At 41.4% G+C, this 24,055-nt stretch overlaps 2 protein-coding genes across 4 annotated transcripts in view; one reads left to right on the top strand and one right to left on the bottom strand.

Annotated features, from left to right (window-relative positions):
* Positions 1–24,055, bottom strand: part of ZBTB25 (zinc finger and BTB domain containing 25) — a 156,861-nt gene that overhangs the window by 88,090 nt on the left and 44,716 nt on the right. The gene's annotated exons all lie outside the window — the stretch shown is intronic.
* MTHFD1 (methylenetetrahydrofolate dehydrogenase, cyclohydrolase and formyltetrahydrofolate synthetase 1) overlaps positions 1–24,055 on the top strand; it is a 67,381-nt gene that overhangs the window by 37,873 nt on the left and 5,453 nt on the right. Inside the window, exons 9-24 of the mRNA XM_079126273.1 lie at positions 1,730–1,857; positions 2,280–2,377; positions 2,565–2,738; positions 4,345–4,481; positions 5,975–6,021; positions 6,642–6,749; positions 6,874–6,948; positions 8,842–8,944; positions 11,884–11,960; positions 12,576–12,716; positions 14,656–14,724; positions 15,012–15,123; positions 15,219–15,358; positions 17,904–17,945; positions 20,999–21,099; positions 21,924–22,101. Of these exons, the coding sequence (XP_078982399.1) occupies positions 1,730–1,857; positions 2,280–2,377; positions 2,565–2,738; positions 4,345–4,481; positions 5,975–6,021; positions 6,642–6,749; positions 6,874–6,948; positions 8,842–8,944; positions 11,884–11,960; positions 12,576–12,716; positions 14,656–14,724; positions 15,012–15,123; positions 15,219–15,358; positions 17,904–17,945; positions 20,999–21,099; positions 21,924–22,101 (1,730 nt within the window). The remainder of the gene's footprint in view (positions 1–1,729; positions 1,858–2,279; positions 2,378–2,564; positions 2,739–4,344; positions 4,482–5,974; positions 6,022–6,641; positions 6,750–6,873; positions 6,949–8,841; positions 8,945–11,883; positions 11,961–12,575; positions 12,717–14,655; positions 14,725–15,011; positions 15,124–15,218; positions 15,359–17,903; positions 17,946–20,998; positions 21,100–21,923; positions 22,102–24,055) is intronic.

Raw genomic sequence — 24,055 nt, 5'->3', positions numbered from 1 at the left:
TCTCAAGACTAAGTTGATTTTGTACATGCAACTTTCCAATGAAAGAGAAATTTTAGGGCCAAGGCTGGTAATCCAAATGTCTGTCTGCTACTGAAGCTGTATACTGAGGCTGAGAAGTGGTCACTTTTCCCCCTGAGCACATTGTGCAAAACTAAAATGCAAAAACTGTGCAAAGACTAAGATGACTAATAAATAGAGATGAAAGGAGTATTTTAAGCTAACCTCTGTGTTAGACTCTTGAAATCTGTACAAAGGACAAACCTATAACTGTATTTCCTTGGTATTTTGAAATGACTTCAGGGTTTATGAGGGGAAAGGTTCTGCCACAGTTTGCTGCTTCATAATCTTCTAGAAACTGGAAACTATTCTAAGCAGTTGTGTTCACCATTTCCCTCTAGTACAAGTCTAGGTTGGGAAGAAGAACTGTAATGTTTGGAGAATGTGTTTTCAGTTTCAAGAGTGTGCACTTTCGCCAGGCATAGTGGTGCACACCGATAATCCTACCTGCTTGGGAGGCTGAGGCAGGAGGATTGCAAGTTTGAGACCAGCCTCCACAAGTTGGTAAGACTGTCTCAAAAATATATATACATAAGGGCTGGTGATGTAGCTCAGTGGTAGAGCCCCCCTAGTTCAATCCCCAGTACCACTATACACACACACACACACACACACACACAGACAACACAGAGAATATTTTCTGTTTGGTTCTCAGCAAGCTTGTGAGATAGTTAGTGATGTTTCTTGTTTGCATCTTTGGACTTTTGAGGAACATGGACTCCACAGAATGGAGGACAGACAGTGAAAGAGTCCATCCTAGAGCATATGTCTCTTAATTCTCGCTTTTGGGCCACATCTGAAAGCTTCCTCTCTCAGCCGTGAAGCTCTGCTGAAAAAGAAGTGTTAATGAGGCTGAGATTCTATCAGATCCTGCTTTGGCAGCCTCATTACTTCAAGGTCTAGGCCTGTGCCCCAGCCCCTCCCAGAAGTGCACCGAAGCCAAGTGTAGGCTGTTCTTTGTGTGAGAGAGCAATGATGCATCGTTGGGTTTTGTTCTCCTGAGCAGCTATTCTTCGCTGGTAAGATTTGTAGTTGTTCTTGTATCCATTTAAGGCAAGTGTAATTATATTCTTTGCCTTCGGCATACATTTAAGTAACTGCTCGTCTTTGGAACTGGATGTTGAATTGTTCCTCCAGCTCACGCGTAGAGCTTGCAAAATGCTGACAGTTGCTGTAGAAACGGTATCTGGCAGCTGTGACAGAGTTGGAGCTTTTTGCACCCAAAAAATTTTCTTTGTAGGCCTTGGCAAATTAACATTTTAAAAGGTTCTCATTATATACTGGGTAGTTGGTTTTAAGAATAATAAACAGTGTTTTATTTGCCACCTGAAGGACTACAAAAGGATTCTCCAAGTTCTGAAAAACCACTTAGGTGTCTTGTGAATTCCTGCAGGTATTATGATCTTCCTCGGAAACAGCAGACACCTGTCATCCCACAGTGGCGCTAGCGATGGAGCCAGGGCCTCATGCACCCTAGGCAAGCGAGCTGCCACCAAGCTACACTGCAACCCTATCCTATAGCTTTTAATTAGACACTGGAGACTGATGGGGTTATACACCCTAAAATTCACCATAGTTTTTAGAACAAACTGTCATAATTGATCACTTAGCTTGGAGATAAACTTAGCTTGCGATTCTGAGACTCTGCTTTGATTTATTCCCTCTCGACCAGATGATGAAAAACCCAATGGGAGAAAAGTTGTGGGTGACGTGGCATATGACGAGGCCAAGGAGCGGGCAAGCTTCATCACACCTGTCCCCGGGGGCGTGGGGCCCATGACAGTGGCTATGCTGATGCAGGTATTTATGAGTGAAAATTTCTGTGATTGTTCTGGAGTCAACATTGCTTTTCTCTCCCAAAAAAGGAAATGGAAGAATAGAGAAACAGTGTCAGTCACATTAACAGAGGAAATGGCATAATTCTTATTTCCTTTGAAATATAATTCTTTCCAGAAACAGAAAAGGACAGATAGACAGGCTGACTTGGCTCCATCTCTTTTGGTTTGCTTGCCCTTTCTGACACACAGTAGCTGGTCTCGGGGAAGGCAGCAGCCCCAGATCATGTCAGGTACCTGTGGACTCACCTGGAATTGATGCACATTCCTCGGGTGATCATGAATCAGTTCATTTTGGGATTGCACTGGAGGGACTTGATGTTTGGAACTGACATGAGGGTTAAAAGAATCACCTCTTCTAAGTTTCCTTTCTGTTATTTTGCTTAGAGCACAGTAGAGAGTGCAAAGCGTTTCCTGGAGAAATTGAAGCCCGGAAAGTGGACGATTCAGTATAACAGCCTTAACCTCAAGACACCTGTTCCAAGGTAAGACGGAAGTTTGCCTGATTTAAAACTTTGTAGATTGCTGAACTACAAAGCTGATGGATACCACAGGTACATGTACGCTCCCAATGCAAGTACCATCAGTTGGGCAGGGTTTCACAATGTCGTTACCAGTGTAAGATTAAATTCACTGAATAAAGACTGATGCCTATCTTCTGTGTTTTTAAAGTGACATTGATATATCACGATCTTACAAACCAAAGCCCATTGGTAACCTGGCTCGGGAAATCGGCCTGCTGTCTGAAGAGGTTGAACTATATGGTGAAACAAAGGCCAAAGTCCTGCTGTCGGCACTGGAACGCCTGAAGCACCAGCCCGATGGGAAATATGTGGTGGTGACTGGGTACCGTGTTTCCTCATGCTGCCCCCCGAGTCTTCCTATCCATCATGATTATTGCCAGGGTTGCATTTGCACTTAGCATGCATATGTGGAGGTGCCTTTAATTTTATTTGGCATTTTCACACACATTTGATCTCATTTGATCCTTAAGCAACCTTGTGAAGTAGGTAAGAGTAGAAGTCTTTCAGAGATGGTCAAAAAAATTGGTCAAATTTATCCATCTTGTACAGGGAAGAGTATGATTTTCAGATGGACTCCCCCCACCCCTTTTTTTTAAATCCCTAATTCATTAATTCAATAGATCTCCTGAGCAGTCTTTTTTTAGAATTTATTTGTTGTTTTTAGATATACATGACAGTGGGGTATATTTTAACATATTATACCTACATGGGGTCCCACCCATTATAATTTGATCCCATTCTTGTGGTTGTATATGATGTGGAGTTACACTGGTCATATATTCATATATGAGCACAGAAAAGTTATGTCCACTTCATTCTATTGTCTTTTCCATACCCATCTCCCCTTCATTCCCCTTTGTCTAATCCAATGAACTTCTATACTTCCCCTCCCTACCCTCCCTTGTTGTGGGTTAGCATCCACAAATCAGAGAGAACATTCAACCTTTGGTTTTTGAGGATTGGCTTATTTCACTTAGCATGATATCCTCCAGTTCCATCCATTTACTGGCAAATGCTATAATTTCATTCTTCTTTATAGCTGAGTAATATTCCATTGTGCATATATACCACGTTTTCTTTATCCAGTTGTCTGTCGAAGGACACTTAAGTTGGTTCCATAGCTTGCCTTTTGTGAATTGAGCTGCTATAAACATTGATGTGGCTGTGTCACTATTGTGTGCTGATTTTAAGTCCTTTGGGTGTGGGACAACTGGGTCAAATGGTGGTTCCATTCCAAATTTTCTAAGGAATTTCCATACTGCTTTCCAGAGTGGTTGCACCAATCTGCAGTCAATGTATGAGTGAACCTTTTTCCCCACATCCTCACACTGAATAGTCATTTTTTTATTGCTGAGCAAAGTTATATTAAAGCTAGGTTTGTTTGTTCGTTTGTTTTTTAACAGTACTGAGGATTCGACATAGGAGTGTGCTGCCATTGACCCACATCCCAAGCCCTTTTTATTTTATCTTGAGACAGGGTCTCGCTAAGTTGTTGCCGCCGATCTCTAAATTGGCGATCCTCCTACCTTAGCCTACCCAATTGCTGGGATTATAGGCATGTGCCACCACACCCAACTAGGTTTCTTTTTCAATGCCAAGGATGGAACTCAGGACTTTGTACATGCTGGGTTAGTGCTGTACCACTGAGTCACATTTCTAGCTCCAAAAGAAGAAATTAAAATTATGGCATCTGTCTACATGATCAAGTGTCAAGTATGTTTGCTTCTTACAATAAGAGCTTTTCTTTCTTTCTTTCTTTTTTTTTTTTTAAAGCTTTTGGAAATTACAGCTAAGACTTTTAGAAAAGATCACTTTCAGGGCTTTTGTCCTTATTTAGATTTGAAGTAGCGTCTGTTCAGTCTGACTTAGTGATTCAGATAAATAATTCTATGAATGAACCTTTTTTGTCTTTTGCTTTAATCTTTAAGAATCACTCCAACACCTCTGGGAGAAGGAAAAAGCACAACCACAATTGGTCTGGTGCAAGCCCTTGGCGCCCATCTTTACCAGAATGTGTTTGCGTGTGTGCGACAGCCTTCCCAAGGGCCCACCTTTGGAATAAAAGGTACTTGTGGGGTGAGGCCAGAGGGCCTCTCCTTTGCTCCTCCCAGATCCACCTGACCCCCAATTGCTTCTGGAGTCTTCACCTCAGTTAGACACTAGGAACACCTGGTGTTCAAGTCCCCCATAGAAGTGCATTTGGTGAAGGCTCTCCTTGGGTCACCCCAGCTCCTATCGCTATTTGGCATTGCACAGGGATTCTCTGGGATGGGTAATATGTAGCTGGAGGTGCTTTTATTTGACCCTAAGAGTCTACTGTCACAGTAACAATCAGGTAATCCTAGCTACTGATTCATGCTGACAGTCTGAGACAGACAGACCCCAGAGATGTCTCCCTGTTGGGAAGGAGAAAGGTCTACTTTTATTGAATGCGTTTCTGCCAGCTATTGTGCAAAACAGTCTGTATATTATTTCGTTTTATACTTCTATATGAGATGGTTTTATCACCATTTTATAATAGCAACAGAATTTCAGCAATAACTTGGTCAGAGGCACTGTTACGAAGGACCAGAACAGCTTCCCATGTGTATTTCAAGCTCTCAACTACCTTCAACACATACTGCTTCTGATTGGATGAGAACACAACATCAGTGATCATACTTAACTTTCAGAGTTTGATAGCTGCAATAGTGTAGACATGGTCTTTTAATTAAAACTATTTTACTAATCATAATAGGTTCCAGTCACCTTTCTCATTTGCTTGATGACAAGGTATCCATTCTGCTTGTTCCAGTAATGACTGCAAATGTTGACACCAGGCACATCTCTTCCCTTCTGCTAGTTTTATGACTGTGTGCTGACTTAGTTCTGCTTTCAAGCTTGTCTTCATAGCCCCCTTCCACTTTGGAAGGAGCCTTTCCCCTTGTTCTATTTGGTGAACCCATTATTCTCCTTTTCCTCTTATTGTTTCCTTGCATGGTCTCTGCCTCATGAAAATGAAATCTGTACTCCAAGTTGACATTTATCACACTGATAATGTGATAACCTCAGCATATTTGACTTGCCTTGTGTTAATAATCCAAATGGGCCAGCAGAACTCTAGCAGTTAGGCTGTTTTCCAATGTATGTCTACCATTCAGGAAGAATGAGAGTCTCTGTGTTAGGTATGAATACTTTAAATATTCCTATTTTGAAAACCAGAGTAGCTTTATAAGAGTAGGAAATTAAACAGGCTTGCCTTTATGTAACTGTCAGCTGAGTCTTTTAATGTGTTAGGAATCACAGGGAACCTATTTCTAAAGATAATGACTAGGTATGTATGTATGTGTTCGTGATTTTGTCATTTAGACTCAGATTTCAACTGAGAGACTATTCAGCACGAACAAGATCAAGTGCTTTACCGTGGTAAAATAAAATTAGAAAATACTTGATCAAATCTGTCCAAATGATTATTAAAAATAAACAAATAACATGCTTAGTTACAAAATCCATTTTTTTGGATTCCAAGTCATGGAGAAGCATGTTTAACATGAGTCCCCACCCTTAACTGTCCCCTAGGTGGCGCTGCAGGAGGCGGCTACTCCCAGGTCATTCCTATGGAAGAGGTAAGGTATTTGGCTGAATCAGACCCTTTATTATAGCTTTTTACCTCCAGATATTAAACTTTTCTTAAAAATAGCACTGTTAGTGGTCAAATGACTTGCTTCCCAGAAGAAGCAATACAGATGGAAGAATCATCTTAATTCATAGACTTGTGACATTTTGGTTCCAAAGTCTGGCTTTCAGGGGGAATGTTCATCTTAAGCAAGTGATCAAATGAAGCATGAGTTTGAGAAGCACCAACACACAGTGAATTCAGGGTACTAATGGCAGGAATGGGAATGGGAGAGGAAATGCAGTTGGTACTGCCCCGGTGTGCTCCTTCTTGCTCTTTGGTTAAAGGATCTGAGTATGTCCTCAGTAATCCGTGTTGCTGTTGGTCCTGATGGTGGACATCTGTGATCTCTGTGCTGTTGTTGAGGGAAAATTGTACTGTGTGGGCGGAGTTGCTCTCGAGGTCGGTCAGTCACCGTGTTCCAGGAGCTCCTGCTACTGGGAGTTTCTGCTAACGTGCTGCCCTTGGTATTCCCCTGGCGTTAACGTGGAGGTTGACTCAGATGCAGTAGAATGAAGACTGAAAAGACAGAGTGGCTGGGAAACCAACGTGGCTTCTGTTCTGTTGTAGTTTAATCTCCACCTCACCGGTGACATCCACGCCATCACTGCAGCTAATAACCTCGTCGCTGCGGCCATCGATGCTCGGATATTCCATGAGCTGACCCAGACAGACAAGGTAGGGCTGATGGCTTTGAAAGGGTTGAAGCACCCAGATTAGTGTTGGCCCCTGGGTGCTGATGCAGGTGGCAAGGCAGCAGGGTTCCTCTCACCTAAAAGCCCCTTTCCTCCTTTGTTTTAAGGCTCTCTTTAATCGTTTGGTACCATCGGTAAATGGAGTGAGAAAGTTCTCTGACATCCAGATTCGAAGGTTACGGGTAAGCTATTTCCTCTTCTGTTTGTGATATTGTATAAAAAAGTAGTTGATAAGAAGGTAAAGCTCTTCTTAAAATATCTTATTTTGGGTCAAGTTACATTAATAGTCATAATCTTGTCATAATATGGGTGGCAAGGAATGGTGGTAGAGGTTCTCATTTATTTGTAAATTATAAGCAATTAGTCCTGGAATAAATAGACCCCTGACGACCCGCCCTCAGCTAAGAAGAAAACTGATGCTCCCCTTACATGGTGGAGAAGAGTCAGGATCCATGGTGGGAGCATTGTAGTTTGAATCCCTGCCTTTCCCAGCCTTGGGACCTTAAGCAAAATTGTTATGTCACTTGTCTCATGGTGTACACATCTGTACTTGCCTTGCCCTGCACAGAAAAGGACTGTCAAATAGTTAAAGAAGTGGCTACTTCTATATTTTATTTGAACTTTTATAACAAATATGTAGTTAATAAGCATACACTATACCACACTTTTAGTTTTTACCCAAGAGAAATGAAAATTTGTATATGAGTGTCTTGAGTGGCTCTATTAATAATCTCCAGAATCTGAGAATATTCTGTCTTTCAAAGGATGAATGGATAAACAAACTGTGGTACATCTGTACAACAGAAAGAAATGAGTTGTTGCTACACATTCACTTGGGTGAATCTTAAAGGCATCAAGCTGAGTGAAAGAAACCAGTCTCAAAAGGCGTACTGTGTGCTTCTTTTTACATGACATTCTCAACAAGACAAACTGTGGTGATGAAGGACAGATCAGTAGTGCCACGAGTTATGAGACAAGGCAGGGTGAGACCATAAAAGAACTATAAAGTTAAAAAATAAATTCATGTTGGGCGTGTTGACACATATCTACAATCCCAGCTACTCAGGAGGTTGAGGCAGGAGGATTGTGAGTTCAAAGCCAGCCTTAGCAACTTAGCAAGGCCCTAGCAACTCAGTAAGACCCTGTCTCTAAATAAAATCCAATAAAAGGGCTGGGGATGTGGCTCAGAGTTAAAGCTCCCCTGGATTCAGTCCCCAGTACCAAAAATAATAAACTCATGTATTCCTTTATGGAAGAAGTAAGGAAAGAAATTTTATATATACCTGCTTTAGACAGCATGGTACATATAAGCATTTAATAAATTTTGTGTGCTTATTACCAACAACACTTCTACCCACTTTATTTTAAATTCTTGGCCACTTTATGTTTTGATGCTGCAAGAATAGTCCATGAAGCTCTCCTTTACCATATGCTTTAATTGTTTACATATTGCTGTACTTGCTTTACTCTCACTATTAATACATGTGCATTTTTTGGTGGACCATTGAAACAACCAACTTTTACGCAGTTTGGCATTCCTTAGCTTATTTTGTTTTTTTACTCCACTCCCCAGTGCTGTCCATCAGGTAGCTCAGCTGTTGCTCCACTCACAACAGAGTTGTGCTCCATGAGGCACTGGGGGCCATGGGAAGAGCAGGCAACTGCTGATCTTACCTTTGCTAACAGAACTTTCTGTCAGAGGTGGGAAGGGGAAAGGCATCAAAAAAAAAAAAAGAAAAATAACTTTGTATATTGCTTATCTTTCCTTTCAATGTATTTGGGCTTGGTGAATCAGGAAGTATCTTACAACACTTCTTGGTTTGTGCTTTTTTAGGGCTAAGTTGAGGGAAATGCTCTAGTGCTCAGTCATGGGGACCACACTGTCAATGTCTGTGCATGTGTGAGTAAGAAATAACCTCCAGGCAGCCTCAGGCACACCATTTTCTCTTCTGATTTTAAGATGATTTGCTTTTCCTATAGGGGTACCTTATCTCAAGAAAGGGGTTAATTTTTTGAAAAATTATTATGTTTATTTGTTTTGTTTTATTTTGTGTTTTAATTTCCTACCTCTTCAGAGACTTGGCATTGAAAAGACTGACCCTGCCACACTGACAGATGAAGAGATTAACAGATTTGCAAGACTGGATATTGACCCAGAAACTATAACTTGGCAAAGAGGTACTAAAGCGGTATAAGCCTCAGGTGTTTGATTATACTCGGGCCCCACACCTTCCAGGAGAGTCATGGAAATATGAGGTCCAGAAGCTCCTGGGTCGGTGTTTTCATGGTTAAGGCATGACCAAGATGGTGACATTTTTCTTGCCACCCCCTCTTATCAGCTGCTATCAAACCCCCCTGGCTGGATGGGGAGAACATTTTGCTATCTATTCAGTGTTGATTGAAATGAGGGTGGTTTCAAGGATTTCATGCATAAACCAAAAATAACATTTTTAAAGTTCCATTTTATGCAAAAAGTTTTGGTGTCATGAAGTAGAGAAATTATGTTTAATCATTTCTTGAATCATGTGTGCCCTTTATTCCCAGAACTCTTGTCTGGCATCAGTGAGTTGATTTTTCTTGTAGCTCTTCAGCTTGCCTAATCATTTTTATCTTCATTTTATTGAATTCTTTTATAACAAATTAGGTAGCCTCCAGGTTTAAATACTTAGGAATTTATCTAGTGAGTTGCCTGGCTCCACCACCATATGTTGCTTTTCTCCACGCACAATTAGCATGGCTTAGAATTTTATTTCGTTCCAACAGCGCATCCATCTATTTTATATTACTGCTGAGAAGAAATTCTCATCACCATGCAGAAAATAGCTAAAGGCCAATTTATTGGCTGTTTTTGTGATTTTTATTGGCATGAAAACTGTTAATGGTGTTGTTAAGATGACACTCTTAATATCTAAAACCACACTGGTATGTCTGCCTTTGTTTCAGTAGCTTTAAATAAATGGTATAATGTTTTATAAGGAATAAACTATAAAGATCTATTTTGAAAATCTAATATCTCATTTACTTTTTGAAAAGTAAGGTTTAGCTCCAACAACACATTATATTCTGCACTCACTGAGTGAGGGTGTGTACTCTGAGTACTGTAGATGACACTGATTTTGGTGTCTAAGTCATTAGTCTTTTTTGGCAGGGGGTGGCACTGGGGATTGAACCCAGGGCCTTGTGTACTTGTATATGCTAAGCACATACTCTACCACTGAGCTACTCCTCCAACCATTATTATAGTTTTTATATAAAATAATTCAGCATGTTATCAAGTTCCTTAAAAATGCTATTCCTTGGCTCTTCGGTGGTAAAACCTACCTGGTGTGCACATAACCTCAGAATTAGAAAAAACTAAAGCTTCTCTTTGACTTCTTTTGGGTATGAACAGGTTTTTGTTGTTTGGTTGTTATCCATTTTGTGTTTTGCTGTTGTTGCTTGGCATTTTGTGCAGAAATGGGAGCTCTTATTTCCCCTCTGTACTCATACCACTCTCTGTACTTTACTTCTGACACCAGAGGTCTAGGGGTTTTTTCACTGCCAGAACAATTCAGTTCAGTTTTCCAGTGGATACTGACTGGGTATCTTGCAATTCAACTCCATTCTGATACCGTCTGAAAGTAGATCCTATAGGTGAAGGGTCTGTGTCACAGACTGCCCTACTGCATACACCAATCCCAAGTTGTCACCTGAGTGTAAATTGGAGGCTCCCATGATCTCCTCCTTAAGTTTGATCATTTGCTAACTCCAATTCAGGACTCAGAGAAACACTATTTACGTTTATCTGTTTACATATGTATGTATATATGTGCATGTGTTTATTTATTTCAGTACTGGGGATTGAAACCCAGGACACTCTATTACTGAGCTATATCCCTAGCACTTTGTATTTTTAAAAATTATTTTGAGACGGGATCTTGCTAAGTTGCCTAGGCTGGCCTCTAACTTGTGATCCTCCTCCTCCTGAGTCACTGGGATCATAGGCCTGTGCCACCACTCCCTTTTGGCCAGTGCATTATAAAAGCTGTGACTCAGGAAGAGTCAGATGGAAGACAGGTATAGGATACATCACCTTCCCAGTGCCTGGATGTGTTCCAGCCTGCAAACTCATCAAACCTTGTCATTCCAGAGTTTTTCATAGACTTTGATCTCTCTCCCCTACTTCTCTTCCTGGGGTTGGTGGATGGGGCTGGAATTTCCAACCTTCCAATCACACTTGATGTTTCTGGTGATCAGGACCCTCCTGCTCTCTAGGGGACTGTCACCTTATTAGCATAAACTCAGATGTAATTAAAAGAGATTTGTTATGAGTAACAAGACACTCCTATCACTCTTAAAATTTCAAGGGCTCTATGAGCTTTGTGCCAGGAACCTAGGACACACATCAAATGTATTTCCTATTGTATCATACATACAAAAGCCAAAGTTAGGAATACAGTAAAATGTTGATAGTAGTTAGTCCTAAGAGGTGGAATTAAATATAGTTGGTTGACCTGTGCCATGTTTTCCAAGGTTTTATAATTAGGTATATGTTCTGTCATCAAACAGAATGTGCTAAAGCAAGGACCAGGCCTTCACCTGGCATGTTTCAAAAGGCATTTGCATTTGCTCTGAGTTGATGTCTTTTGTTTCTTAGAATGGAATAAGGTTAAGGAGTTCCTCCACAGAGCAACACAAACTTCAACCATTTCAAAGAGTGGACTGCTCCATGTTTTTTGTAATACAGAATTTGCTTTAAAATAGATTCCAGCCAGGCTTGAGGCTGAGGCAGGAGGATCACAAGTTCAAACCAGCCTGAGCAACTTAGAGAGACCCTATCTCAAAAGAAAAAACAAAAAGGGCTGGGAATGTGGCTCAGTGGTTAAGCACTTCTGAGTTTAATCCCTGATTTAAAAAAAGTAGATTCCAGATTTCTAGTTAATTGTTTGAATTCTCTAGAAGGAATAAAACCAGCCACCCCACACTCACTTGCTTTAAAAATAATTCCTATGCATTTCTGGTATGTGAACATCATTTCTTAACCCATACTCTAGCTTTGCCATCAAAACTCTGCAGCTCCCTTAAGCTTTATGGTCCTTTTACTAAACATCATCCTGTGTCTTCCCTTTCCCTTGTAGTGTTGGACACCAATGATAGATTCCTGAGGAAGATCACCATTGGACAGGCTCCAACAGAGAAAGGGCACACACGCACGGTAACTATTTGTTCCTTCCCAAGTAAATTAGCTCGTGTGAACTAGATCTTGCTGCTCTATCCTCCTCCATCCTCTCCATACGACTGATACTGCCAGGTGTTGTTCTGCCTTCTCCCTTTTTTAAAATGGAAGTGAGTAGGTGTGATATTGAGCACTCCTGACAGCTTTTGCCATAAATCCCATGTGTCACCTGTGTGTTTTTCCCCCAGCATTTTTTCCTGGAGGTGGAGAGGCCCAAGTGAATATCCTTGCATGAATTGGTTAAAATTGTTTCTCTTTTGTGGTCATTTGACAATATATCTCCCCAGTGTTGATCCCTTGTTTGTTAGGGAAACCATAAACACAGTTCCACAATTCTGCCTTCACAGGGATAAAATAATAACTTGCTGGTCACACTGAACATTTATTTTTAAAAATTGACTACAAGGATTTGGAATAAGTAATTACAAATTTTGCTATTGCAGGATTATTTTCATGAAGTTCTTTATGTAGTATCTGCATTCCAACCTTTTAAGCATTTATTTAAGCATCAGATGCCAAAAAGGATGACATTTTTCAATTCAAAAAAATTTCAGTGTAACACAGGTTTTGCTCTTGTCTTTTTCCTGCCCACAGGCGCAGTTTGATATCTCTGTGGCCAGTGAAATCATGGCTGTGTTGGCTCTTACCAGTTCTTTGGAAGACATGAGAGAGAGACTGGGCAAAATGGTGGTGGCATCCAGCAAGAAAGGGGAGCCCATCAGTGCTGAAGATCTGGTGAGTGCCCAGGCACACCAGCCTTGGTGACACATAGGAGCCCACTATCCTAGGGCCTCTGAGTGGTTACTACTGACAAAAACTATGCCCTTCTTAAGACATTGTAATTTACTCATCAGTATGATTTTTTGCTTTTTTTTGGTACCAGGGATTGAACTCAGGGGCACTTAACCACTGAGCCACATCCTCAGTCCTCTTTGTGTTTTATTTAGAGACAGGGTCTCACTGAGTTGGTTAGCACCTTGCTATTGCTGAGGATGGCTTTGAACTCGAGATCCTCCTGCCTCAGCTTCCCAAATTTCTGGGATTACATGCATGTGCCACCGTGCCCAGCATCACTATGATTTTGCTAATGACAAGATAATTATGAAATCTGTATATAGTTATTTATAGTGACTAATAGGTGTTATGCACTAGATGATTTAAGTAACGTCTTCATCCTGTGTCTCTGTGAGTAAGTTTATGACTTCAGTTTTCAGAGAATATCTAGAGACCAAGTGAGGCCTTTAATGAGTGAATTTGGAGTCACTCTCCGGCCCCTCCCCATGACATGAAATTTACTGCACAGAGGCCTCTTGGGGCTTTTAGCCCATCTCTCCTGATTACTACATTTGGAAAAACTCATTAGCCATTTCAGTTGATGGTCCTACTAGGCTGGCTGTCTACTTCAGGGTTATTTCTGAATTGTCTGGTAATAGGAGATTTGAAATGAGAATTTTTTTTTTCCTTTTTCTTTTTTATTTATGTTTCTCTTTGGAAGTGAGAATTTTTTGTTTGGGGGGTTTTGTTTGTTTGTTTTGTGGTATTGGGAATTGAACCCAGGACCTCATGTATGTTAGGCAAGCATGTAACACTAAGCCACATCCTTAGCCCTTTTTATTTTTTATTTTTGAACAGAATCTTGCTAAGTTGCTGAGGCTGACCTTGAACTTGAAATCCTCCTGCCTCAATCTTCTGGGTAGCTGGGATTATAGGCAAGTGCTGCAGCACCCTGCAAAATGAGAAATCTTATAGTTTTGATTTTTAAAGACCTATTTGTATCCACCAAATTAGTTGACTTGTGTGGTAGTAGTATGGCAGAAGAATTTAGAAAAGATAGAAATTATTAACTTTATGTTTTCATAGTCAAATATGTGAATTTAATATGTATTTTAAATTTTAACATCCTTGACTTAAATTTAGAAAATCATTAATATTGAATATAGGACTATGTGATAGAGCACTTGCCTAGCATGAATGAGGCCCTGGGTTTGATCTCCAGCAATCTCCCCACTAAAGAAAAAGAAACAATTTAGTATAAATGGGAACTGTTGCTTTATTTTACTTTGTCACCAGTTTGTTGGCTATTTACAAATGAATGGCTTAAAAGAGGAACCTGAAGCAGGAAGATCACAAGTTCAAGGTCAGCCTTAGCAATTTAGGGAAACCCTGTCTCAAAGTAAAAAATAAAAGGAGCTGGGGATGTAGCTAAGTGGTGGAGTAACCCTGGGTTTAACTTCTAGCACTGAAAGGGGGAAAAAAAAAATAGAGGGACCTGATATCTAAGAGTTGTTACTGAATTTCTGGGTAATGTTTTAGTTTCAGCTTTGGGAAACACATAATGAATTTCTGTTCAGATACTAAAGTTATAAATAATGCATTCCTCTAGGAACTAGCATTTCTGTGCTGTAAATGAGTCTGAAATGGATTCTTCACATCAGTTAGCAGCAGAGCTTGATTGAGATGCTTGTTTCCAGAACATGTTTTTACAGAAATTGAATGTGAATATCATTTTCCTTCTACTTGTTTTCCCTGCTTAAAATAACTGGTAGCTTCAATGAATGGTCTAGTTTAGCTGAAACTACTAATCGGTCCAAGATGACTAAAAAGGGAACAGCTAGAATGTCAAAGGTTGTTTTTTTCCCCGCGTGAGTTGATGCTTCCTGCATTTGCCTCCTAGGGTGTGAGTGGAGCGCTGACGGTGCTGATGAAGGATGCCATCAAGCCCAATCTCATGCAGACATTAGAGGTGAGCAGAGGAATTCCTGACCTCCAGAACTGGTTTTTGACTTTCAGAGCAGTGGTTAGAAAACACGCTTTCCTTGGGCAGTCAGAGAGCTGTTCTACTGCTCATCTCTTTCTTCTCATTCTTTTTCACAGTTGTGACTGGAGAATACTGAAATATATGAGATGACTTTGTATTTTCCCTCTGGGAAGTTTTCTTTAAAATTCCATCTAAATTCTGTACAGCTGACTGCACGATCCCATTTTGAAGCAGGGTTGACAGTGTTGCTCATGCTGTCCTGGTTTCCACAGGGCACTCCAGTGTTTGTCCACGCAGGACCGTTTGCCAACATTGCACATGGGAATTCCTCCATCATTGCAGATCGGATTGCACTCAAGCTTGTTGGCCCAGAGGGCTTTGTCGGTAAGAACTTTTGCAACGTCAGTGAATAGACTTTTTGGGGAACATTAGGGGAGTTGGGATGGCATTTTTACAGTTGCTCTTCTCCTTCCTTGCAGTGACTGAAGCAGGATTTGGAGCAGACATTGGAATGGAAAAGTTTTTTAACATCAAATGCCGATATTCTGGTCTCCGCCCACATGTGGTGGTGCTAGTTGCCACCGTCAGGGCTCTTAAGATGCACGGGGGCGGCCCCACGGTGAGGATCCAGGGTTCGAAGGGTCTGATTATCAGGAATGTTAGGAGGCTCAGAAGAAGTTGGATATCTTGTGCCTGCATCAGCATTAAGCTGCTCTTATCTTCATGATTAATAGGGTGCCAAAAGCAAGGGATGGTCACACAGCTCGGGTGCTGGCTGCCTTATCACCCATAGGCATATCGTCATCTCTTGGCATTTTAAGAAGGCTGAAATTGGCTTTGTGGCCTGCCTGTCTGAAGAAAACATCTGACGATGTCTAAACTCCTCCAAGGACATGTGCTCAGCTATACTCACAGAAAAGCTTCTTTATGTCAGCCTGTTCTCTTAAATCTGAATCCCATTTCCTTCTAAATAGTGACATGGCAACCAGCCAACCACACCATTTAGCTGAGGCACAAGTCAGCTCCTCAAGAAGTTCTTGGTGGACAGGGCCACTAACAGCAGAAGGGCAGAAGACTGGTCAGTGAGGGCAGGTGAAGGATAATGGTAGAGCCTCTTAGGACCACTGGGTGACAGAGAAGCAGGTATTAGACTAGCTTGTTATCTTCTGCTTCAACCTGGTTTTCCTGAATTCCGACTCCTTAGAAATTGCACTTTTTGCTGGGTGTGGTGGTGTATGCCTCCAGTCTCATTGACTTAGGAGGCTGAGATAGGAGGAAGTTGAGGCCAGCCTCAGCAGCTTAACAAGGCCCTAAGCAATTTAGTGAGACCCTGTCTCAAAATAAAAAATAAAAGATGTGGGGATGTGGCTCAGTAATAAAGCACCCCGGGTTCAATCCCCAGGATCCCCCTGCCACATTACACTATATATTCTAGTATTATAACATCTTTTCATCAGCACCAGCATAGAAAGACATGGTGCTGGTTTTCAGAAAGCACTGAAATTAAATTCCTGTCCTCTTGGGACTTGTATTATAACTTAGGAAATACTATCTCCCTCATCTACAGAATAAAACAGTGTTTCTTAGTGTAGTGACCAGCATTGCCCTACTATAGTGATTCTCAAGTATTTTGGCCTCAGATCCTCTTTGTACTCTTAAAATTTTTTGAAGGTTTTGATTCCTAGCACTGAAAAAAAAAAATTGTTGAAGGCTTATGAGAGCTTTTGCTTATGTGGGTTTTAGCTATTAATATATTAGCAAGTAGCATGGAATTATATATTAACATAAAGAATGTCTATGAAAAGTTACTATATTTTCTGAAAAAAAAAAAAAAAAAACAGGCAGCATCTATTTTCAGATCACTTCTGTATGTGGTTAGCTGAAGACAGCTGCATTCTCATCTTTGCATTTGACCTACTGTGACACCCTGTGTCATGTAACCTTTGGAAAGTCCATTTTATACCTAATGAGAGAATGAGTGAAAAGAACCATGAGATCGTAGCTCTGTTAGGACAACAGTTTTTGCCTCGTGGGCTGTTTGGAGGGTTAGGTTCCCAGACCACACTGTGAGAGTGCGGCCCTGACGCACCCCAGCACGCCTCTCAGAGCTCTGGTCTTAGTTATCCCCAGGGTACTAAAGGCACTCCTGACCCAGGACACCACTCCTGCTAGCAGTGCAGGATAAGCTCCCCTTTTCAGTGCCCGTATTTCTCTCTTTGACCCACACACCATCATCCCTCCTTTGCTTTCTTCCCCATGGCCTTGTGATCTGAACAGTAAAAATTCTGGGCACGTACCCTGGCCAGTCCTGAGAGGGGGCTTTGCATGTACAACTCTATCAAAGAGCCAGACCTGCTGCTCACATGACCTCGCAGATGGAAAGGTGTGTATGTTCCTTGCTTCCTGCCCTACCTCCACGTGGCTCCTGTGGAGTTGGAGCATGGTAGTCTCCCTGAAGAATGCGGGCAGACTGAGCTAGAGACTTCTTAGTTACTATCTGCTAACCATGTTGGATCCATGGAATCCGCACCTTGATCCCCTTGCTCATCCCTGAGGATGCAGCAGGGCTGAACCACCAAATGGATCGGAAGTGGTGCCCAGGCACCTATACACAATGAACCCACTGCTTAAGTATTTAGTCACCTCGGTGTCCTCTGTGATGGAGTCCTGGTGTTTTGCCCTCTGGTTTGTGTTTCCCGTGCCATGGTGTGGCTCCACCAGGGTATTGGCTGGCTGTGTGAAGCTCTTAAACCATGACGGGGTTCATCACAGGTTTCATCAACTGACCTTCCAGGGTGATCTTCGCAGACTTGGTGGCTGCCTTTTCCCATGCTTTACTCCTCCCCTGCTGCTGGGTTCTTTACTTGCTGGGGACACTGGTCCTGCCTGGAACACATTTCTTTTACCCTCTGCTGTCATAGCTCTGTCCCTTCTCACCTCCTACTTCATCTCACAAAGGTCCCCCACTTTGCCCCAAAAGGAGTTCTTTTTCTGTGCTGTGTGCTTGGTCGCTTGCCCTAAGACTTGAGGGCAGGAAACGACCTATACTGCTCCATAGCCCCCAAGCTTGCAGCTTTCACCTGTTACCCATGACAGGAAGCATTTTAGGCTCGAGCCTAATTTTAAGTAGGGAGTGCATCTGATTTCCTTTCCTTTCCTTGCAGGTCACTGCTGGGCTGCCTCTTCCCAAGGATTACATAGAGGAGGTAACTTCTGTTATTTCTAATTATTTGTCTTAGAAAGCATACACCCCAAATCAGCATTTCTCAACCTGGCCCATGAGGAAATAAAGCAGGTATCACTATGATCCAGGGTTGCTCCTCGGAGTCCAGGATGCTAAAAGGCAGCTTGCTGAAGATTGTATTAAATGAGTAGTAGGAAGTAGAATTGCTTCACAGAGGATATCAGTAAACCACTGCTGCAGACCAGTGGCTGGTTCTTAGGGAGGGTGATTTTGCTCTCATGGGACATGGGACCTGACCATGACTGTAGACATTTTTGATTGTTACAGTTGGGCATGGGGAGAGTTCCTGGCATCTAGTGGATAAAGGACAGGGATGCTGCTTAAAATCCTATAGTGAGTAGGACAGCCCCCCATAATAAAAAACTATCCAGCTCAAAATGTCAGTAGTGCTGAGGCTGAGAAACCCTGCCTTACCCAGTGGAAGTTTCCTGTACTGCCTTCCCTGCATTGGCAGGATGAGTTCCAAATGCCATTCAAATCAGAAGCAAGTAGGGACCTTTTAGAAATAACCTTTTCCTCTGCAGAATTAAGCACATATTAAAGAGCCAAGATAATAGTATCCTGCTTGTTTTGTAGGCACATCTTCCATAAGCTGATTTGGTTTATAGCATCAAGCAGGAGCCACAGAACAATTTATGAGAACAAACCTTTTCATACTGATAACATTAACCATCAAAGAAACATCTCTAGCTCCAGTTTTGGTGGCTCCATGACAAACAGGCCCTCAGATAAGATGCAGGATCAGCTGCGGTTACTGTTAATTCAATTTTTCTGCCTTTTGGAGACCTTTACATTATCAAATAGTTCAGGGTCATTATGCAGGTCTCAAATGAAGTATTTCAAAATTGGCTAGAAAAAAAATTGTTGGTGCCTTGAGTCTGCCTGTCTTCTGAGTTATGAGTTGCCTTTTATGGTCATCCCTCTGATTCATGCGTTGGAGGGGAATTCACAGTTCTGGCCCTCCTGCCACCCCACAGCCTTTCCTGTATCTAATTACAGCGACTGCCCCGAACTGGCCCAGCTGGTGTCGTCATTTAAGAAATTCTGCTTATTTAAACTCTTCTCAATCAGTCTTACATATGAATTGGATTTCATGTGATTAGAGGTTAAGAAGTAGCAATGCTCTTTAGAATATCAAATCCTAATCTCATTTACCATTATTAAGGGAAAAAAAGCATAAATCACAATTATAATGATTTGAAATGAACCTATTTGTTTTCTACCTTTAACCTATTGCTATTTTAGGAATCCACTAATACTGCTGGGTTTTGATCATTATATATATGTATTTTTAGAAATGATGGCTGTGTTTTTATTTTTTAAATATATAATCTTTGGGGGTTATTTTTATTTTTTTGAAATTCCAGGGCTAAAACCCAGGGTCTTAAATTACACTAAGCAAGCACTCTACCACTGAGTTACACCCTAGACTCTTGACATATTTTGAGGTAATGATATTAACATACCCTTTGTTTAAGAAAAAAAAAAGTTAAACATTATAAGAATATAAGTGACTAGAATTTCTTTGTTTTCATATTTCTCAATATTTAAAAAAGTTTCTTGAATTATATATGTACTTTTTGTATAAAAAATAAAATTAAGCTGTCCATAGTTGTGCAGCTTAGTACATCTTGGGTGGGCTCCATGTTAACGTAGATCAGTGTCACTTTTCATTGCATCTGCATGATGACTATTTATGGAGTGATGTCATACTTCCCTGGCCTGAACCCCTATTGAAGGAAGTTAGTATTGTTTGCCATTTTCCAACAGTGCAAGCAGCACTGCAGCAAATATATTTATTTATTTTTAAGTGTTTTTCCTTAGTTGTAGATGGACATAATACCTTTGTTTTATTTATTTTTATGTGGTGCTGAGGATCGAACCCAGTGCCTCACACATGCTAGACAAGCGCTGTGCCACTGAGCCACAAACCCAGTGCCAGTAAACATATTTAAAGATATGTTTTCTTAACCTCTAGATTTCATAGTATTGGTTCCCTTTTTTTTTTTGGCAGTACTAGTATTGAATCTAGGTGGTCCCTACTAGCCTTTTTTATTTTTTATGGGTCTTGCTAGGTTGCTGAGCTTGGCCTCAAATTTTCAATCCTCTGACCTTAGTCTCCCAAATCCCTGGGATTATAGGTGTGTGCCACTGGGCCTGGTCTTTTTTTTTTTTTTTTTTTTTTTTTGAGATGAGGCTCTCACTGTGTTGCCAGGCTGGTCTCGGATTCCTGGACTCAAGAGATCCTCCTGCCTTAGCCTTCCAAATAACTAGGATTACAGGTGCATGACAGTGCACCTAGCTAATATTTGGTTCTTAAAGATAGCATTCGTGGGGCTGGGGCTGTAGCTCCGTGGTAGAGCGCTTGCCTGGCATGTGTGAGGCCCTGGGTTCCATTCTCAGCACCACATATAAATAAATAAAATAAAGGTTCATCAACAACTAAAAAATATTAAAAAAAAAAAATAGCATTCTTCTTAGGTCTTAGCCCTAGGGAAGGCTCGTGTTGACTCCCTAAAGCCTCTGAAAGCATCACTGAGTTCCTGTGTTCTGCAGTATGGCTGCTGGATAGCGAACGCCTCTTCTGTGCCAGGCTCCGTTTCTGATGGAAGGGACTTCACTGTACTGAGGAGGTTGTATTGTTATACCGTGTGTGTATACATCCCATAGACATGGCATTTAGGTAGGGCAACTAATCCCCTTCAAACAGCAGCAGAGCTATTAAGATGTGGCTCCTGGATGTGGCATGACCACAAATGCACCAGCTCTTGTGTTTTTAAGGTGATGGGGTACCAGCACAGCTCCAGGGCCGCAGGTGGAGTTACAGCTCCTTCCTCCTCCACAGCATCCACTCACCAGGTGTGAGTTGCGTCATTGGCCTTTCTCTTACTTGCCAGCTTGCCTCTGTGTCCTGGCAATGAAAGTCTACTCACTCAAGGAGACCATTTCCCTTTTAGGAAGAAGCTGCAACCGTTTTTTCTCTGACCTTGCAGACCTGTCACTGTTGTTTTACAGAACCTGGAGCTGGTTGAAAAAGGCTTCAGTAACTTGAAGAAACAGATAGAAAATGCCAGAATGTTTGGAGTTCCAGTAGTGGTGGCCGTGAATGCATTCAAGTAAGTACAGAGTATACGAGGAATGGGGCGAATGTGGAAAATGGTCAGAAGGCAGTTCCTGTAGCTAATTGTTGAGAGTGCTTTTAGCTTCATTTTATTCTTCAGGTGCCGCTCTTGGTTACAGCCTACAGTTGAGCCTGTAATTTGACAGGCACCACATATATCATAGCAAACTCACTGCCTTACTGGCTGAGGGTCCAGAAGTCAGATTCAGTCACTGCAGGGCCCCTTCTTGAACACTGAGTAAGGTAGATAGCACACAGGATGGAGGTTAAATGTTCCCTTTGGTTGTTAGAGGCCTTTTGTACTAGCATAAGATTGTAGCCTGCAGTGTTCCATTATTTCTCTAGGTCTGGTGGGATGGTGTCTTGATGGAGTTGAACGTGTTGAGCTGGAAGTGTTCATTCATGCAAGAACCTGTGTGGGTTGTTTGGCATTGTGGCACTGGTTTGTTATAATGGCCTCACCACAGTGAAATGGGAAGCAGTTTTTTAAAAAGCTTGTATTTACTGATTCCTGATAGTGTTCTGGGAATGTTCCAAGTACTTTTCATCTAAGCTCATGACATTCCAATAAAATAAGTGCTGTGATTATTGCCATTTTACCCATGTGGAAGTTGAGACACATAAAGATTAAGTAACTGGCCAAAAGTTACCTAGCTAGTTGGTTGTGAAGATAAGATTCAAACCCAGATAGTATTATTAGTATTAATTAGTATCCATTTATCAGTGAGTAACTCACCTGGGTGTTAATGGCATAAAGAAGTTGTACTTTGTTCTTTCCAGCCATTTTCCATTCTCTAACATGAAGCACTGCCTTTACAGGACAGACACAGAGGCTGAGCTGGACCTCATTAGCCGCCTTGCCAGAGAACACGGGGCCTTTGATGCTGTAAAGTGCACTCACTGGGCAGAAGGGGGCAAGGGTGCTTTAGCCCTGGCTCAGGCTGTCCAGAGAGCTGCACAGGTGCCCAGCAGCTTCCAGCTCCTTTATGACCTCAAGGTGGGATTCTTGCTGTATGGTGGGTGGGCAGAGGTTTCTGTGTGGCTACTTGCGTGTAGAGCCCATGTTAGCAATTTCAACCTTTCAACCTTGTGGTTTAATTTCCCACATGAGCAAGTTACAGGACCAAAGCTTGAACTCTCAGCTCTAGACAGCTATGTTGTAAATACTGATTACTGCTTATTTACAGAGTAGGAGTCCTGGCAAGAATACCTATGGAGACTGGCTCACAGCCGAACTTTGAAAAGGCTCACTGTACAAGTCCTTTTGCTGGCAGAACAGAGGGTTACATATAGAACCAAGTGTAATTCACTGTAGCCTTTAGCCTAAAGCACCAGTCATGTTGTAGCAAATTGGCAAGGGACAAAATTGAGCAAAGAAATGTGCTTCCAGGTTCTGTGTTCCCTTAAGTTCAGGAAACCCTCAGGTGCAAACCGAAGTACCTCAGTAGGCCTTTCATTTTTTCCATCTCTAAGTAAATTACATCTGGCCCAGCAGAAGACTGTTTATTCTATGACTCAATAGAGTTAAGAAAATAGTCAAAGAAAGGTTGATCTTAATATAAAATTGCATTTTATTTTTAGTTCTCTGTCCTATGTATTTTAGGATGTGATTGAACAGTATCTCCACAATTGGCAACTTTGTAAGGAATATGGAATGTATGTTGTAGTTCTGGTTGTATTCTATAAGCTAGTTTCTGGCTTGGTTTTTACAAGATATCATAGACTTTGAAAACAAAAAACATAAAAAAGAGGAAGGAAGAAACTCAGTTACTCTTGTTTTAAGATTCTTTTGTTCCTCTTTGCCCCTTACAGATATAATATACTGCCAGTTAATTAACATTCTCTGTAGGGCATGGTGGCACATACCTATAATCCCAGCAACTCGGGAGGCTAAGGCAGGAGGATCACAAATTCAAGGCCAGCCTCAGCAATTTAGTGAGGCCGTGTCTCAAAATAAAAAAGAAAGGTCTGGGGATATGGCTCAATGGTAAAGCACCCTAGGTTCAATCCCTGGTACAAAAAAATAAAATTTTCCTATTGACATTGACATTCTCCTGTTGAAATTTGGTCTTTATAGATGGGTTTGAAAATCTTTTCAAGCAATGCCTAGAAAATGCCATAAACAACTTTGTACACAAAATGCAAAGTACTTATAGTCACCCTCTCTAAACCCCTATCCACGTCAGAAACCACGGTCCCTAAAGACAGCAGGAGACGTGGAAGAAGTAGGGTAACAAGGACTTTTTAACCCATTTCTACTTGGAGCTTTTCTCTGTTCTGACAAAGAGAAAGCTGCCACTTTTTGTCTAATTCAACGTCTGCTAGTCTTAGTTCACCCCTCAACCAAAGTGCTCTTTGCTTCAGAAGTTCTCAGTGTGCCGCCTTGGCATTTAATAAGCTCCAATATAAAATGCATATGAAAGTAATCCATTGCAGCTTTTTTTTTTTTTTTTTGAGGGGATTGAACTCAGGGGCACTGGGCCACTGAGCCACATCCCCAGCCCTATTTTGTATTCCATTTTAGAGACAGGGTCTCACTGAGTCGCTTAGCACTTTGCTTTTTCTGAGGCTGGCTTTGAACTCACGATCCTCCTGCCTGGGCCTCCTGAGCTGCCGGGATTACAGGCATACATTGAAACCATTATTGAGTATTCATTTTATTCATGACCATTAAACCAGCCCCTTCATAAATGATGATATTTAAAGGTATAGTTTTTATTATTATAGATAGTTTATTACTCCTTTCACAAAACAAAAACAAAACTTGCCCAATATATTCTTTTAGTCTTAGTTGCTAGGGAGTAGACAGCCAGGTAAAATACTGACTAATTTTAATACAGTATTTATATATGTGTGTGTATACCTCTCTAGCTCTATCAGTCTATCTCACTCCCCACACACAAATGCACACACATATAATTATATATAGATACAGAAACTTCACTTCTGTG

This window comes from Sciurus vulgaris (genome assembly GCF_902686455.1).
Source record: "Sciurus vulgaris genome assembly, chromosome: 2".
NCBI lineage: Eukaryota > Metazoa > Chordata > Mammalia > Rodentia > Sciuridae > Sciurus > Sciurus vulgaris.
The sequence above is the reverse complement of the archived record's forward strand: the minus strand, read 5'-3'. Positions and strand labels throughout refer to the sequence as shown.